The sequence below is a fragment of the Hypomesus transpacificus genome, chromosome 14 (assembly GCF_021917145.1).
Source record: "Hypomesus transpacificus isolate Combined female chromosome 14, fHypTra1, whole genome shotgun sequence".
In the NCBI taxonomy this organism is placed as follows: domain Eukaryota; kingdom Metazoa; phylum Chordata; class Actinopteri; order Osmeriformes; family Osmeridae; genus Hypomesus; species Hypomesus transpacificus.
The window spans coordinates 1601695-1614827 of NC_061073.1; the positions used below are offsets into that span (position 1 = coordinate 1601695).

The window sequence follows — 13133 nt, forward strand, 5'->3', positions numbered from 1 at the left end:
GCATATACTGGGACCCCAAAATATAGGAAACAGAGCTTGTTTACCAACGATTACAGACTTTGCTTTGCTTTCTGACAAAGACAATGGGAGATTCAGACTGGATTATGTAACATTTTAATGTGCACAGCATGATGTGAGATACAGTCTGTACAGTAAAAGCAGTAAAAGGAGGCAGGGAAAATAATTTTATATAAAAATACCTTTGAGTTTTTAACAATAACTCATTCAAGCAACATGTGCTATAATAAACAGGTAGACAAAATTTGACTGAGTCAAACTGAGCTTCAGATCAGCATTAAATACATCCCCATGACCAGCAGGCTCAGGGATTGGATACATCAGCTTGACGGTTGTCCTTGCCAGCACATGTTCACAGTGGGCAGGCAAAGCATTTGAACAAACTAGTCAGGGATTGACAAAAAGTTGGGAACTTGGAAAAATAAAGACAGAATTGAATGAATTCCAAAATAAAGTTATTTATCTTAAAGTTATTTTTAGTGTAGAAAAAAAGCATGTGTTTACTAAAAACTATAACAAGGCTTTATTCATGTTTACGCTCTGAGCCTTGCCAGAGATGAAAAGGCATCAAATGGTTAAAGATATCCAAGGTGTTATACACTGTAAGTTCAAGTGATATTTTCTTGAGATTCAAAGGCTGACATTCTTTGTCACATATAAACAAATACCATGAATACTAGTGAAGACTTGGCTTGTGAAAATTAAGGCTCTTTTGCTTGATACGTAACACAGAGCAGACGCCGATGAAGTAAGAGACAGAGAGAAAGTGAGACAGAGAGAAAGGGGAGGCAGAGAGAGAGAAAGTGATTGCTATGACGATGACCCCACAAAGCAGTTTGCCTTGCTTAGTGGATGTACAGTCAGACAGTATGTTGGCCGGGTGATGACAGTTGTGCATGGCGAGCATGTGTGTGTGCGTGTCTCTGTGTGTGTTGGTGTGTGTGGTGGGCTATGGGGGGGGGGAGTGTATGCAGAAACAAGGGCAGGTTCAGTGTGTTAGACTGGGAGGCAGGCAAGGGTGGGGTGGTTACGTCGGGAGGGGGGAGGGAGGGGTGTTGGAGGGGACTGAGGGTGAGAGCCTCTCTGAGAGAAGTTCTGCTCTGTTTTGTTTGGCTGTTGGCTTCTTGTTTTGCTGCGTCAGGTAGAATTGGTCAGCTATGTCCCCAGTGGCAGGGTCAACCCCTCGCAACACCACCACAAAGCCCCGAAAACACATCCCCCAGCCAGATACGGAAAGGGCAGCAATATTGACAACCTGTCCCATGAGCCCATCAGTTAATGCTGACCCCATTTCACAAGCTATCATTACAAAATTACAAGACATTGCATAGGAATCGAAGGAAGTCATGGAAATTAAATGGGGAGGGGCTGGGACACTAACAAGTCAAAATGCAGAGCATTTGTTTAAACATAAACAAATGAAGATTGACAAAAAATTAAAACATGAACAATAACAAAGAAAAACAACAAAGACTGACCCCTCCCCCCCGCTGCTTGAACCAGCAGTGAAGAGGGAGAAAAAAAACATATTCGATACAATTGAAGATGCAAGACAGGACCAGGTGCTCTCTGACTCCAACCCTTTAAATCTCCAACAACTATATGGGCCCAGCACTGGAAACGTCTAAACTCTCCGTGTTAGCGATTCTATCTCATATTCTTATTCTTTCCCTCCATAAGTATTTTGGGTCCCCCCCCCCCCCCTATCTTTATTCCCTGTCATCTTCCTTTGACCCCCTCTCCTTCCTCCAACTCCAACCACTACACCCCCTTGGCGGTGCTGATGCGGATGTTGCTGAAACACTTGCCCATCGCCTCAAACAGGGGGTCGCAGAAGGTGTGCATGCAAATGGAGTAGACGCGACTGATGCAGTGGATCTCAATCAGGTAGCTCTTGACGCATGGTACCACCGCCCAGATGTGCACAAAGGACAGGATGGCGAAGAAGATGCCCCAGATCAGAGCCAGGGGGATGCCCACCAGAGCCGTCAGCAGCCTGTAGCACCAGTACTTGGTCACGGTGAATGTGGTGAAGCTTGCCTTCCACACGCCATCAAAGCTGTAAGTGCCCGGTGGCTCAGCAATAACGTCCTCAAAGTCCACCTGTCGTAGGGGACAAGGGAACAGACGGGTCATTGATGTAAGAGATATTCATTATCAATCACATTGATGTGACGGTAGTTAATGATGTAAGTATATTTATCTGTCACTCAAGTCAGCAAAAATGACCGATCAGCAATGTTGGACATAGCAGCTATAATCAACAATATGACAATGTTTTCACACTGTCAAACAGATCTAAAAAAATTAAAGATTTAAAGCAATATCAAATGTATATGAAAAGCACCGTTTGCATTGGTTCCAGACTGTGAAAAAAATGCTAAAATTACATGAAAACTGAAGTCAAATGTGTTACATTGAAAACACATTCTTAATGAGGTGTACTGGGCCATCCATTACTGCTTGACACACACCATACTTGACAGACTACTGTGGATAACCTTCCGTCCAGTCCTCCTTCCTCCCTAGCTCTTCCAAGCACCACACCACATTCCTAACAGTAAGGACTGATACTGAGCAGAGCCCATGCCAGGGCCTCATGACTCAGAGCTCTGCAATGCTCTCTCTAAACGCTCTCTCTTTCTCTCTCTTGAATTCTGTTTATCCATCACCTGTAGGTTCCTCTGACACTTACACTCCTGTTGAACGTCAATTTTGAAAAGCATCTGCAGTCGTAGCCATTTAAAAAGGCAATTTTCCTACTCAACCATTTAATCAAGCTTCTGTCTGTAATTATGGCAACCAGAACATGTAACCTTAAATGTGTGTTTAGATATGACACAAAGACTGTAGTCTAAGGGGCCCTGTAATATAAATCACATTTCTGTTACTAAAACTGGCAACATCCAATTCTATTTTCCATACCCTTTTAGGCTCACACTCATGGGAGTATCTATGTATAACTTTAGTAGGGACGAAATGAAAGTCTTCTCTAGGATAGCATAAACATTCAACCATGGGGGGGGGGTCAAACTTCAAGAGTATTGTTTGATGTCATTTAGGCTATAATTTAACCGTTTCTCTCAACACAGAATACTAGACTCCTTTGCCGTAGAGCACTTGACTCGATGCATAGGTCGTGTTGGAAACAACCACAGTTGTCCAACCCACTCCTTCAAAAACTCTCTCTCTCGCACACAAACACACACACACACTAACACACACAATGGAGGGATCAGATCATGAGGCGCTGCTGCTGCTGGTTAACGCGTCGGCAAGGCCTTGTCTTCTTAGCCCCACGGTTCCTCTTCCTGGTTGTGCGCTTGCTGCTCGAGCCAATCCGCTGTTCTATACAAGGACGCCTGTTTTACGAGAGGAAAATGGCCAGGGCCAACTCTGCATGCACTTCAAACACGGTGCTTCTTTCATATGGCCAGCAGAGTGAGTGCAGCTACTTGACTTTAAAATCAATCCCAGAAAGTAATGAAGCTGCTCAACAAGGTTCTTACAAATTGAAGATAAGAGTCCGTGGATGTTCATTGCTACAGGGAATTGCTGTGGAGGTTTTAAGGACAATCCCTTTTTCCTTTCCGACTTAACAGAGTAGCAAATACACTCCCACTGGCAGACGTTGCTTCTCAGCAAAAAGCCCTACAGGCTTACATAAATGTGTTCACGTGATTTCAGATGGGTACACTAGTGCTCTGTAGACTTGATTTGAAAGGGGGTAATTCATTAGAGCTGCATTACATCCAAGGCCCTTAAGAGGCTGACTCAGTGAGTCACAGTAGAAGAACAACCGGCAAGGTCATAATGCACATATGGTCACAGTACGTGTGCGGATCCTTTGAACAGGGAATCCCAGTGAAATATTTTTGAAAATTGACTGGTATGGTGGGGTAGTATGTGTGTGTGTGTGCGTGTGGGTGTGTGTGTGTGTGTGTGTGCGTGCTTGTGCATGCATGTGTGTGTGTGTATGTGTGTGTGTGTGTGTGGATTGTGTGTCTGTGTGTGGGAGGGGGGGTCATGTTGCAGTGGAGAGGGAATTCTCTTGGCTCTGCCTCTGCTCCAGCTACTTGGGTGTTTCCTTATTTTCACAAAGGCATAGGTCATCCCTTCAAACAAGTGAGGGGGGTGACCCACCAAGCAGATGAATACCGCCCAGTTGGACATGACCAGAGATTGCCCCTGGCAGCCGGTACTTGCCGTTCTCACTACACCCATGACAGGTGGTTATCACTGCATCTGTGCTGCTGCTGCTACACAGTGTCTCTCAACAGGCTCCTATTTAAAATAAACATACACTTCATGTGGTCGGCTGTTCCTCTAAAAGGAATTCCGAACAGCCAGTGAGCCAACTTAGTCAGTGACTACATAAAACGAGAGGATTTTTTTCCCATCAGGAAATTAGTGTTGTTTCGTCTTATTCGACAACGGGGCAAGGAAAAACACATTAATAGAGACGAAACGATAACGCTTTTGTGTTTTCGATTGTTACTGTACCCTCTCATACAATTAAACGAGGACACTGTTTCAGCTCAGGCTTCAATAAAAAAAACAAGTTAAACTGACAGCTGCGCTGGAAGCCACGGGACAAACAGCAAACTGGTGAAGCCCATGCATTTACAGTGCGAATTTGCTATTCAAATTGTTTTTTATTTGTCCTTACTATAGGGTTACTATACTATAAATCATTTGACGACACTAGTGCAATGTTACCCAAATGACAAACCCGTATGATTGACACCATTAAACACAACAGTGCCATTTACTGAAATAGGCCAAATGAAATACCTAATTTGTTCAGCCTATAGTAGGCTACGGAGGTAGGGTTTAACTCACCTTTACAACGTCGTCGTTCAGGTGCTTAGGATCCCGGTTTACCAGGTCAATTTCTTTTGTGTGGATGTCCTGCATTGTCTTTTCGTTAAAACTGTCGTTATCCATTTCTTTGTTATTTGGTTTATAAATGTTCCCTTGTTTCCTGATAAACGGCGAATGTGGAAATTCCTGTGACGAGAGAAGAAATTGGGAATTAGTTTTAGGCTATGGGCAGTGAGAAAGTTGCCTGGAGCGCAAGTTTGCAGCTTGCGCCAGTCTGGGTGGTTTTAAATGGATAAAAGTGAAGCACCACACCCCTCATTTGCAGATATCTTACTCTTACCGCAAGGGGTCCTCACTAAGCGCTCTAATGTAAAGATGGACTACAATGTCGATTTACTTAGAACCTGTTTCACTCTTGGATTTTTTGAGCAAATTATACACATTCACAAATAACAAAGTGTCAAATATTGTATTACCCCCTTTTCACATTACACATAACTTTCACACCTTTTGATGTTTGTATGGACCTGCATGGCACCCACGCACAACAAAGTAGTGTGCGTAACACCCTAAAAGTGAGATTCAAATATGGTTAAATATATATTTATATAACCTAAATACGTTTTCGTATGTCACTACTAATGGCTCAGCGCTGGGATTTCACATTGCCCAGTAGGAGTTGTAGGAACGTTCACGACGATGTGCCAAAAAAGATAACGAAGCTCTTGGTAAATAGTTCTTTAGGGGTAGTTTCCCAATCTTTTCTTGGCATTCCATTTGTAAATGGGGTGCATGAGTGACGGAATACCCTTTTCGGCATTCAGACAACCAACTTATAAACTGACTATAACTGCAAACCAACTGTAAACCAATAAAACATGACAGGATGCCAACATTCATAATAAAACCATCGTACCTCGTCTGTTTCGCCGCCCTTGAGTCCGCCAGTCATGCTGTCCTGACTGAGGTACTGTGATACAAGGAGCCGATGTTGTAGAGGCAAGATAATGTCTTTAGCAAAGGAAGTCAGCCAGGAGGCGTGGGGACGAGTTACTGCTACGGCTTATTCAAGGATACTGATGTTACCCAACTCGATTGCTGCCTTTAAGTTGCTCAAAACAACAGTTGAGTCGACGAAAATATCAGCTGAGGTGAATGGGCGACTGTCAAATTCACCTGTGTAGACAAGCATCCACCGTAGTCACATAGTCACCCTCCATTAACCTGCCACTCAAGACATCACTAAGAGCGAGTATTAGAGAATGTACGTGATTTTAAACATGTGTGGGTTGTGTTTGGCTTTGTGTTTATTTGAAAATATCCGACAGATTTGGCGTTCCTGGCTGCTGAAACAGTATTGATTTGCCCTGCATTCAGGGGTGCTTTCACTGGTAGCGCAGTCTGTTGACATTCTGCAATCAATGTCTTAAATTGGGGGCGGTAGATTATCTTGTTTTGCTCACAGATTGTTTATGAGTGTCGGATGCTGGGTGTGGCACAACAACCGATAACAAACAAACAAAACAAAAAAGGCTTTCATAGATAATTGTAAATAAGAAATATTAATATGCACATTTAAAAGCCTATACGTTCTACGGCATATGTTCACACTATTCTCTCTAGACACAGAAACAACTGGCAAACCATTGGATATGTTCTGTGGCAAGTCGGACGTTTAATGTAATCTAGTTTTCTCTCTCTAGATTGATTCCTTGAGTGCCCAGATGTTCTCATCTTGAGACTGAGTCAGCATAGAGTGCACCAAAAATCTGGTGTTAGACCTTTTGGTATACGACTGCAAAAAGCACATTCTGATAGAAAAGATATGTGACTCGTGTTTATGTAGCAAATCCATAGATCATCCCCTGTGTTGGGGTTTGCCCATACATTTCAATGGACTTTGGGCCTGTACCATAAGATGTCCCTTCGCTCAAAGTTTAATTCACTGTAGTTTTCTTCAAGTGGTACTCATCAGACCATTCTAATTGAACAATCAGTCTAAATTTACTGAAGCAAGTAAGTAAACATAACCAGCTATCATACAGTATCACACCTATTGCTTGAAACAGTCAGTGGGTTAGAACAGAGCGGCAATATAGAGCAGTCAGACTACCAAGCTATTAGATTTGGTGTCGTAAAGCTTGCACAATGTATAGTACCAAAGCATCAAAAAGTCATAGGCTGTCTTTTTTGTATACGATCAACTAGCTTCAAACTAATATCACCGCAACATACTTAACAAACTTAATACATGCTTTATGAATGTGCAATAAACAACACTGGTAAGTCATATTTTGATTTTTGCAAATGGTAACTGTAGGCTAACTGTGACATCTGTGCAGACCTGTTGTTGGTTATCAGCTATGCCCCAGGTTATGTTCCATAGACCCACATTGCTTTACTGTGTAGGAAAGTTTCTTATGCAATCTTGAGTTCCAGTGATTCATGACTGCACTAGCACCAAGATATTTATTTCAGCTGACATCATCACTTCTGGCAAACACTTGCACATAGATAAAACTGGAAAAATGAATATTGGGAAAAGAAAGTTTGATTTTATCGTCTGACTGAACTAGGTTTATTGTTGTCTCATTAGACAAAGAGAGAGAGAGAGAGATGTAGACACCCACAGCCTCAAACCTGTGTCCTATGACACAATCAGACCTCAAATTTCCACTCAGAGGTGAATAGTCAAGTTTAGACAGAGTTCTGGTTTGCAGTCTGTCAACTGTCTGCTAGTCATCTGCTTCAGTGCTTCACAAAAGAAAGCACTGACGATTCACTGGACTTTGCTGTCAATTTAAACGACATACAAGGTCTCGCGTGACTTCTTGTGTCACTTTCTTGTCCTTCTCCCCAGAATAAGTTTTCAAAGTAAATCAAGTCGTGAGCTGCAATAATAGTAACAATAAGGATAAAAATGATAGTAAGCCACTTCCCTAAGGGTCCGGGTCTGCACCTGTGGCATGGTAGTTGACCTCCCACTAAACATCTGAAGATTTAGACTCAGCTACAACTCATGTGAGCTCTTGTCAGGAAGATTCAGCCAAGATTGCTCTGTTTGGAGACAGTTTCTTGAATCCTTTTTATAAATTGTAAATTCACTTTCTGTTTAAAATGCAACTCTGTGAGGGATTTTAATACATTTCAGACTTTATTTAAAAGATTTCAAATAGATATTGAGATCAGCATGAACAGTAGCAAAATATTTGAACCAAAGGAAATTCTACTTGTGAAAGTATGCATTAGTTGTATTGATTCAAAAGTTGTAATATACACTATATATATATATATATATATATATATATAAAGCTTTACTAAACCCATATACACATATTACATTTCAAATTCTTACTCTTAAGTTCTTTTTATATTAACATCCACACATCTAGAACACTGCTGCTCTTGTCTAGTACAAATACATTTGACATATTCTTTAAGCATAAATAATTATCAAAGGACATAAACATTTTGGTTGAGACAGCAAATTGTATTTGCTTTGTGCACTGTATCCACAATACATGCTCTTCAAAAAGTCTGCACAAACTCTGAAAAGACAGATTCATATTCACCCTCCATCCAGATAAGATTAAATTCCCAAAATGAGAACATGGAATGTCTTCCAAATATTTTGTAGTACCCTGTTAAATACAGTTGCTCCAAGCATTCTGATACATTGGTAATAGGTAGGCCATGTGTAAATGTTTTCTAAAATGAGTCTATGGCTTCAGAAAAAGCTTCTAATTGGATTCCCAACACCTTCAGTCAGAATTGTTTATATGGCTTTTTAAAAGGACCTTAAGTATATATAACTGCCAATGCCATACTTTATTCTGTCCCCAAATGATCATCTTGGCAGAAGAGTTACTGTAGGCCTCAGTTCTGTGTGGTTTTCAGCTGGACAGAGGACATGCACCTGCCCATGCTGAGAAAGAGTGGAGCCACAAAGGTGTCCATAAGGCTCCTCCACACCACTTGGACCGAGGGCAAGACCACCATGTAGCCCTGGACCAAAGGCATCACCACCCTGCAGAGATCAATTTCACATGTTGGATTTTGTTCATCCCTTTCAATGTCTCCTAAAACAACACTGCTGCGTGGCACACACCATTATACACATCAACTCAAACACACCTTGGTGGTTTGCGATCACGGGTTACTAAACTGCATTATGTATAATTCATCATAGTTACGGTAACACTTCTAAATCACACAATGAGACTTCAGTTAATCAACACAGATAGACAGTGATGATTGTGATATTTAAACTGACTGAAACCCTGCTTTATACAGTCACAAAGTATAATCTGATGGAATCACTTACTTTTCTCAAAATAGACTGAGTTGTTGAAATTCTGAGAGAATGCCAACAATCTGATTGGGTTTTGTGTGTGTGTGTGTGTGCGTGTGTGCGTGTGTGTGTGTGTTTGTGTGGTGGTGGTGGTGGTGAGGGGGGGGGGGGGGGAATCTGACGTCCACGTCAGATTCTTAGTGTTGTCGGCTACCTGTGAGGTATGACCTTAAGAAAAAGGACGCTCATGCCAGTTTGGCAAGAAAAACTGTCTGCAAAGAATTAGAGAACAGTTATAGCAAGCACTAGGTAGCCTAAATACTTTTGCTTGGCATACCAAATGTGAATACAGCTCAGGACCCCAAAGAAAATCCCGGCGACGATGGCCATCGGGATGGCGAAGACTGCGGTCAGTGTTTTGTAAAATACATATTTCGTCAATTCAAACACTGCGTGACTTCCTATCCAGATTTTGTCAAAGCTTTGCGCAGAGCTGGGCTCCGCGATGACATCGTCAAAGCTGACCTGTTGAACCAAACAAATTTAAGTCATACCTCCATATGAAAAACAATACTTCATAAATCATAATCAACGTCACCGTGAAGAGGATACGAAGTATAGGCTACGTAGCCTTTAGTGGACAGTTGCCAAAAAAAACGCACAGCCCACTTACCAACAGCAGAGCGTAGAGTTAAAGTGCAAGCATGATTGACAAATTCTTAGATAATTAAGAACATATTTCAACAATTACTGTCAGAGAGATACCGTGTATTTTGTATTTGTATCCACTTGTTTTACTCCCGAAACCTGTTGCGCACGATGTGAGGAAGTATTACTGTACCTTTAAATGCGCGTTAATACAATGTGGGTCCCTGTCCGGTGGAGCAAAGTAGATTTTCTCTTTTTTCGACAGAATTGGTTCTATGGATCTGTTGAACTCGTCTTCGTCCATAATTATACTGGTCTCGGATTTCTCTTTTACAACTCCCATTTTCCCTTCACCGCTGTGAGAACGCTCGCCGGTAGCGCTCACTGCGTGTGGGACCTGTGACTTCTCTGAAGCGAAAGAGGGCCCACGCCCCGTACTGAATGCTGTCCTGCTAAGGGCACAGCAAACACATCCAGCCGAAGTCACGTCCTCAAACAATCTTGATTTAACTGTTGATTGAGCATTTGTGCAGTTGAATAGTAGACTATTCCCTTTTGCAGGAATAGTAGACTGTTCCCTTTTGCAGGATTGTTGAAGTCGTTATGCTTCCATTCAATCTGAGTGAACAATTATGAGCCTTTGATATGTACCTGTAATGCGGCACTTTAAACCTCATAAACTGTTCATACAAACATAACATCATTGTGTTACTGCAAAGCTGCTTAATGCTGAGTCGACTTTACAGTAAACATTTCAAAAAGCTCAATTGCAGCAGTTTTATTGTTTATTGGCAGTATGCACTTGATAATGTCAACTTCTCATTGTCTTTTCACATTCTGTTTCCATCTTTTAAACACATCTTTCTTTGTCCTCATTTTTCAGTAACTAAAGGCCTCTGAGCAGAGAGACGTAGAGATGGTATACAGTACATACTCATGTGTGTTGGCTTGCACCTGTTTGTGTGTCTGTCTTTTGTCCACCATTTTGCATCCCATTTTGTGATGCAAAGCGAATGAAGTTTGAGGCTTAAGCCTATAGAGAGTTCAGTCTTTTGTTTGGGTCACTTCGCAAAATGCAAACACACAATAAAGTAGGCCGGGTCAGTGGATGACAGCGAAGCAGAAACACAGAGGGTTCGACACGGGCTCTCTTGGTCTCCAACCTGGCACACAATACAAACTCAAAATTCCCTGGATTAACCCACAGGCCATTTGTAACAGCCAAGCATTCGCTGAGGGAGGTCTGGATGACTAGGGTAGTAGGTTTTGGAGGTGTTTGTTTGAGTTCCTGTGAGTACATATGTTCATGAGTACATGTTCATGTGTTTGTGATTGCTTGTGTATGTGTTTGTGAGTGCATGTGTTGATGTTAATGCCTCACTGGTTGTATTGCACATGTTGTTGTTATGTCAGTTTTCAGAAATGAGAACATCAGTGTTTTTCTATCTTGTTTCAGTCCAGCCTTGTTTTTTGGGACTCCCCGGAAGCTAAGGGTTGACAGAGGGTAAGGGTTGACAGAGGGTAAGGGTTGACAGAGGGTGATGCCATCCAAAGTGGTTTGGAGTGGTCCTCTCCTCCATTGTTTCTAGATTCCCTTGCTGGAGGAATTGCAGTTAAGTTTGTCCATTGTCTGATACCGTACTTAAAGTGAAAAAAGAGACAGTGTGGCGTTCTGGACTTGTCAATACAGCCTTGAGTTGCCTCAAGTGAACACATTGTTGAAGAATTATTAGTGACAATCATCTGTAGCTTACACTGGAGATGGCTGAAGCTATTGAACTTTCCAAAGACCAAACTGTCCGTTGTCCTCGATTCACATTTCAGTTTCATGAGCTACAAGTTTAACAGGTGGCCTTTCTTGGGCTGACTGGTTCTCTTGGGGTCTATGAACATGCAATGGTTAATTAATTCACCAAACAGCCTCATTCCAGAAGGACCCGTGTTTGTTGAAAAATCTGGGCCTTGACGTGGAATGGTGTCACACTGAAGACTTCCTCCCATTTAATTAAGAAGAAACTCTGGGGGAACAATGATATCAGCCCAAGTCATTGTTGACAGGGACTTCCTGTTTGACGCGCCCTAGATGGACAGCTTCTTCTATTGTTCCTCCTTCCTGTGACACCTATGAACACCTGAAGACAGCAGTCATCTGGGGTTTGTGTATGGGAATCACCCTGGGGCCTTTGGTCTTTCCATTTCGTTGAGAGAGAGAACGTGGTCCCAGGAGGACCACACACTTTCACTCAAAGCGTCAGTTAATTTCAGTCCAACCTACAGTGGTGTTTGTGTGTACATGTATATGTTTATGTGTGTTAGTGCATGTCAATATATAATGTTCAGTGTATGTGTGTGTGCGCATGTGGGAGCTTGTCTGTTTATATTTGCCTCAACCTTATTTGTGTACATTTGGCTCTATGTGTATAAATGTGGTTTTATACATTTGTGAATACATACTTGTTTATCTACATATACATGGTTAACACTATCTATTTAGATGACTGGAGAACTGTATTTGAGTGGTGGGATGTTGTAGTAGCTGGATGGCATTGTTCGGAATCTGGTTAGCCTGACTGTCATTTTCCTAGACTGGTCTCAGGGACTGACAAATGAAACGTTCTTTCCTATTACAATAAATGTTGTTTTCCGGCACTGAGCATTATGTAGTTAAAGCAAGGAAGCCGTCATTTCAGCTTTGAATGACTGCATTTGTATCACAAGGTTCAATTGATTGATAACATTAATGAATGGAAAAACATCCAGTGGAGGGTAAAACATCTACCTGTCTGTAATGTGGATGTATGTTATTGAGTCCCACCACAGCAACACATACATGAATCAGTCCACAGGTTTGTTTGGTGCCTATTATTTATTATCTATTTTAGCATTTGATAATTGTGGGGTGACAGTGCACCACTCAGAAAGCTTTAAACCTGTCTAGTGCAATCGCTTCATCATCCTCCCCAGCGCTCCTAGGTGAGAACACACCTTGGCCACACCCAGCAGCCCTCGGCAACGTTCTGTAACCCGAGCAACATCACACAGAGCCGCCTAAGACAGGATGCGTCTTAGGCGGTAACGTTTTCTGAGGTAAACAGCTGAGGAGGAAGGCCAAAAAACAGGACTTGATTCGGTGTCTTTCGTCTCCAGTGAATGTGATCAGTGATAGCGCCACGGGGAGGGGAGGATGGCGGTTTCTGAAAGTACGGGTGTCTTGAAAGGCCAAGACTCATTCAGTGAGATCATTGCGTGGTGAAAGATTCATAACGTGCTCAACCATCCCCCTTGAAACCTCACTCTTGTCTCTATTTCCACATTTTGACACGTGAGTGACCTCAAATTTGCTAAACTATCT

The 13133-nt window shown here is 42.1% G+C and overlaps 2 protein-coding genes across 2 annotated transcripts; both read right to left on the minus strand.

Moving 5' to 3' along the window:
- Positions 1-98: 98 nt before the first annotated feature.
- On the minus strand, positions 99-5936 carry cav1 (caveolin 1). Its single transcript, XM_047034556.1, has 3 exons — positions 5759-5936; positions 4861-5028; positions 99-2121 (listed from the first exon to the last, which is right to left on the minus strand). Exons 1-3 carry the CDS (start codon positions 5792-5794, stop codon positions 1780-1782), a joined length of 546 nt encoding a protein of 181 aa, XP_046890512.1. The 5' UTR covers positions 5795-5936; the 3' UTR covers positions 99-1779.
- Positions 5937-7995: 2059 nt separating this feature from the next.
- Positions 7996-10250, minus strand: cav2 (caveolin 2). Its single transcript, XM_047033928.1, has 3 exons — positions 9975-10250; positions 9471-9658; positions 7996-8869 (listed from the first exon to the last, which is right to left on the minus strand). Exons 1-3 carry the CDS (start codon positions 10122-10124, stop codon positions 8719-8721), a joined length of 489 nt encoding a protein of 162 aa, XP_046889884.1. The 5' UTR covers positions 10125-10250; the 3' UTR covers positions 7996-8718.
- Between the last annotated feature and the right edge of the window lie 2883 nt (positions 10251-13133).

Excerpts from the sequence above, each read along its gene's own strand:
- cav1 (XM_047034556.1), bottom strand. The coding sequence starts at position 5,794 with ATGACTGGCGGACTCAAGGGCGGCGAAACAGACGAG. Across the intron at positions 5,029-5,758 it reads AGGGCGGCGAAACAGACGAG|GAATTTCCACATTCGCCGTT; the intron begins GTACGATGGTTT and ends CTCTCGTCACAG. Across the intron at positions 2,122-4,860 it reads TGAACGACGACGTTGTAAAG|GTGGACTTTGAGGACGTTAT; the intron begins GTGAGTTAAACC and ends CCCCTACGACAG.
- cav2 (XM_047033928.1), bottom strand. The coding sequence starts at position 10,124 with ATGGGAGTTGTAAAAGAGAAATCCGAGACCAGTATAATTATGGACGAA. Across the intron at positions 9,659-9,974 it reads GTATTAACGCGCATTTAAAG|GTCAGCTTTGACGATGTCAT; the intron begins GTACAGTAATAC and ends TTGGTTCAACAG. Across the intron at positions 8,870-9,470 it reads CTGAGCTGTATTCACATTTG|GGTGGTGATGCCTTTGGTCC; the intron begins GTATGCCAAGCA and ends TGATCTCTGCAG.